Raw genomic sequence first — 4744 nt, 5'->3', positions numbered from 1 at the left:
GTGCGCGTATTTAAAGTAAACATCGCGTATTTACTGCGTTGGTCGCACTTGTTTCTGATTGGCTGCTGAGCATGAGGCAATCTGCTGTTGCCGAGTGGAAATTTATACACGTTATTGAATAATTTTTCACTATGGACCCATCAACAACTTCTACTTCTTCTACTTCTATGCTGCTACTCATCAAAGCCTGTTCAGCATCTGGATGAGGACTTTGGTGCGGTGCCTACAACAGTGGACTCTGTCAGGTGCAAAAGTGCTCTCCAAATTTACAGGTGCTGGTTTGGTGCAAGTAAAAACTCTCTGTCATGTCTACTCTCTGCTGATGGCTCCCTTGAACTGCTCTATGGTGGGCAGTTCGATGATGGCTTGGGGGAGCGCATCCCATTCTCTTACGGTCCTAGTGAAGAAACTGTGTTTATATGTGTCGGAGTTGGAGTTGGAGCCGAGTCGCATGAAGCGTTGATGTTGACTGCTTCGTGGTGATCTGGTTCTGGTCTGTATGTAATTTGGTATGGGTATGGCGATTTGTTGGTTAACAACCTTGTAGAACATAGTGAGCCGGGCTTGTCTGCATCTTTCTTCCAGAGTGGGTATGCCGAGGTCTTGTCTCATGGCAGTGACGCTGGCTTCTCTGCTGTAATTTCCACAGATGAAGCGGACGGCCCTCCTCTGGATCATCTCAAGTTGGTCAATCTGATTTTGTTTGTGAGGATCCCAGACGACAGATGCATACTCTAACTGTGATCGTACAAGTGAAGTGTAAGCCTGAGTCTTGATGATTGATGAGTATTTGCCAAGATTCCGTCTTATAAAACCAAGGGTCTTTCCAGCTTTGGATGCCACAGCTTCGATGTGAGGTTTCCAGCTAAGTTGTTCATGAATTTCTACTCCAAGGTAGGCCTGGCTGGAGACTGCACTGAGCTCTTCCTTTCCCATGATGTATTGGTGGGTAATTGGCTTCTTTTTCCTGTGGATTCTCATGGTATAACACTTCTTGGCGTTGAATCTCATCTGCCACTGATGGGACCAATCATCCAGGCTGTTCAGGTCTTCTTGCAGCTGGTTAGCATCTGCAGGTGTTTTGATGGTGCGAAATAATAGGCAGTCATCTGCAAACAGTTTAGGGAACGTTCATAAATACTTTGGTAGGGGGGGCTGGAAAATTTTGATTTCGGTATGTCAAAACTTTTTGACCCCCCCTCTGTCTGTATGTTAAACTTTTAGAACCCCCCCTCTTTATGGACTGAAAACTTTTTGACCCCCCTTTGTATACACCCAAACTTTTTACCCCCCCCCCCCCACACACACACACATCCATCCGCACACATAATGAAGGTATACTTAAAATACTCCGCGCTTGTTTCCACTATAGGTAATGCTTTATTTTACTAGTATAGTGGATTAAACTTACGCAGTTTCAACCTTGTTACAAATTCAAACAAACAGATCTGCAATACACTTATCATTTATCAGTGTCACTCTTAAGGCCTTATGTCTATAATAGGCCTAATTTGTCCATAAGTTCAGGACATCATTAAATAAATTGCTTTCAAATAAGGTCTCAAAAGTTATTGCACGGATGTATCAGGGGCGTAGCCAGCTTTCTTGAGGGGGGGGGCAAATAAATTTTTTTGACACAGACGAAAAACAATTGCAGTTGCTTTACATACATATATACCGGAGCTTCCAAGAAATGTGGGAATGGATATGTGCGCGTAGCGCGAAAAATTTTGTATTTTACACTATTTACGCCCATGATCGGGATGAAAAGGGCTTGATCGTGAAAATGTGCACGCGTAGCGCGCAAAAATTTTGTATTTTACTTTTTTGACCCCCCCTTTATGGGTGTCAAAACTTTCTTGACCCCCTTTTGCCATGTCAAAAACTTTCTTGACCCCCCCTTTTGGAAGGTCAAAACTTTTTGACCCCCCTACAAATTTTCCAGCCCCCCCCCCCACCAAGGTATTTATGAACGTTCCCTTAATGGATGAATTGATGTTGTTTCCAATGTCATTGATGAATAACAAGAACATCAGTGGCCCAAGGACCGTGCCCTGAGGCACTCCAGAATCAACATGCACTGTGGATGAGGCTTCACCTTCGACTACAACTCTCTGGGTTCTGTTGGTCAACCATGTCTTTATCCAACCGTTGGTCTTATCACGTATTCCATAGTAGTCTATCTTCTTGATGAGTCGTTGGTGCGCCACCGTGTCGAATGCTTTGGAGAAGTCGAGTATAAGCACATCTGTTTGTGTGTTGCTGTCAAGTGATCTGGCGATCTCCTCCAGGGTGACGATAAGTTGTGATTCTGTTGAATGTCCTTGTCTAAATCCATGCTGGTACCAGGCAAGTATTTGCTTCTCTTCAAGGTGTTCCATTATTGAGTGGAATATGATGTGTTCCATGAGTTTGGTTGTCACTAGGCCTGGCATTTTCGGGTAATTTTGTACCTGGGTACCCGATGCAATTTTCAGGCTGGTAATCGGGTAGCCGAAATAAAAAAAAAAAAAAAATTTCCAAAGTTTTTTTCGGTTTTGTAGTGTCTCTGGACCTAGACCTAAATGCCAGGATCATTCATGGTTGACCTAAAAAAAAAAAAAAAAAATTTCAAGATATTTTGTTATTTTTATATGAAAATTGATAATTTGTATTCATGTCATAGTCTATTAATGATTTCAAAATGTATTTTTTTTTTTTTGAATTTGGTACCGGGAGGTATTTCCTACCGGGTAATGTAATCTCGGCGGGTACCCGTTTACCCGACCGAAAATGCCAGCCTTAGTTGTCACACAGGTAAGTGATATCGGGCAGTAGTTTGAGGGCATATTTTTGTTTCCTTTCTTAAACACGGCAACGATATTCGCAGATACCCAATCAACCGGGAAAGATCCAGTGTTGTAGGACTGGGTAAAGATGACTTGTAAAATAGGAGCAATTTGTTCAGCTGTCTCTTTAAGGATGCGAATTGGAACAAGATCTGGTCCACATGCTTTCCTTGGGTTGAGCTTACTAAGAAGTTTCTCAATTCCATTGGTGGTGAAATTGATGTCTGGCATAGCAGTGTATGGGCTTGGTCCCATGTCAGGAAATGATGATGTGTCTTCCTGGGTATAAACCGATTGGTACTGTTTGTTTAAAGCTTCAGCTTTAGCTGCACTGTCTGTAGCCAGTCCACGATCAGTTTTCAACGGTGGAATGCCAGTACTGTCCTTTTTCTGGTTGTTGATAAACTGCCAGAACTTCTTATGTGAGTCTTGCATGGTATCTTCCAATATGTTGCCAACATAGTCTTCATAAGCCTTTTTCATGCTGCTCTTTACCTTTTTCCTCATTTCTTTGAATTCATCCCAGTTCTTTTCAGTGTTATTTCTCTTCGCTTTCTTCCATAGTCGCTTCTTCTTTCTGATCTCTCTCTTAATTGTGTTGTTCATCCATGATGATAACTGTTTCTGTGGTATATGTTTATCCATGAGGCTGAATAGTTCATCTTTAAATGAGGTCCAATTGGTTTCCACGTCTCTTTCCATGGGGTTCGACTGAAGAAGGGACTCTTTATAGCTTTCCATTTCATCACGTAAACCATCCATGTCGCCTTTCTTATAAAGGTAAACTTTCCGTGGTTTCCTACGGATGTATTTAACAGTGGTGTCAAGTTGGACTATCACTGCATCATGATCTGATATCCCTGGTACCGTTTCCACTTTTCTTAGCTGGTCTGGGATATTGGTGAACACGAGGTCTAAGATGTTCTCACCACGAGTTGGAATATGCTGCATTTGCACTAGCATGTTATCATTTGCTAGGTCAATTAGAGTCTGGTTTAAGCGTTTACCATACTGTGGTTTATTTGGTCCGGTTTTCATAGTACAATTCTCCCAGTTGATGTCGGGTGTGTTGAAATCACCTGCCAGGATAATATTTGGCAGAGAAGACTTCCTGTTAACTTTTTAACGGATTCATCCAACTTGACAAGGGGCACTGGATCTTCATTAGTTGGGCGATAGAAAGAGCCAACAAATAGTGGTTGCTTTCCCGCAAATAATATCTTGATCCAAATTGCTTCACAGTCACAATCAGTGTCCAGGCTCTCTTCTTGAACAGCTAACAGATCTTTTTTAACACCTAGGAAGACTCCCCCACCATGTTTGTTGCGATCTTTCCTACAGATGTCGTAAGAATCTGGAAAGAGTTCTGATGTTGAGTAATCAGCATCTATATGCGATTCTGTGCCACATATGATGTCCGGATCTTCTTGTTCAAGGAGAGCCCGAAAGTCACATTGTTTTCGTTTGCTCTTCAGGCTACGACAATTTACATTTAACAGTTTAAGCTTTCTAAACTTCGGTTTACTTTTTGTCTTGTTTGGTGGTATGTTGCTCTGAGTACTACTAGCAGAAGAAGCAGAACTGTACCGTTAGTTATTGATTATTCCCAAATTCTGACCCATCTAAAGCTGCCCTCGCGAAGTAAATCATGCAGACGACGCGGACGCATCGTTGTTAATCGGTGATGAACAACGGTGAAACATGATTGAATCTCTAAATCAAGTTCTTCAAACTGGGTATGGTGATAGGATTGGTGGCCTGCTTGTGCTGTATAGTTTTGTGTCATGTTATTTGTATATACATACATTTGGTACTTGGTAGTGTAATCCTTTACAGCTTCATCTTGAGCTAAACTAGGATGTAACGGTGCAAAGTGATGTCAACAGCCATGGTGTGGTGCGTAGTGAAGAAGGTGA

At 42.1% G+C, this 4744-nt stretch overlaps 1 protein-coding gene across 1 annotated transcript; it reads right to left on the bottom strand.

The window, feature by feature from the left end:
* Positions 1-309: 309 nt before the first annotated feature.
* Positions 310-3866, bottom strand: LOC140163577 (uncharacterized). The gene is made up of 3 exons (XM_072186891.1): positions 2874-3866; positions 2099-2339; positions 310-1109 (listed from the first exon to the last, which is right to left on the bottom strand). Exons 1-3 carry the CDS (start codon positions 3864-3866, stop codon positions 310-312), a joined length of 2034 nt encoding a protein of 677 aa, XP_072042992.1.
* Positions 3867-4744: the final 878 nt, after the last annotated feature.

This window comes from Amphiura filiformis, chromosome 11, assembly GCF_039555335.1.
Source record: "Amphiura filiformis chromosome 11, Afil_fr2py, whole genome shotgun sequence".
NCBI classification, from domain to species: Eukaryota; Metazoa; Echinodermata; class Ophiuroidea; order Amphilepidida; family Amphiuridae; genus Amphiura; species Amphiura filiformis.
Note: the sequence above shows the minus strand (reverse complement) of the source record. Positions and strands in the feature narration are given on the sequence as shown.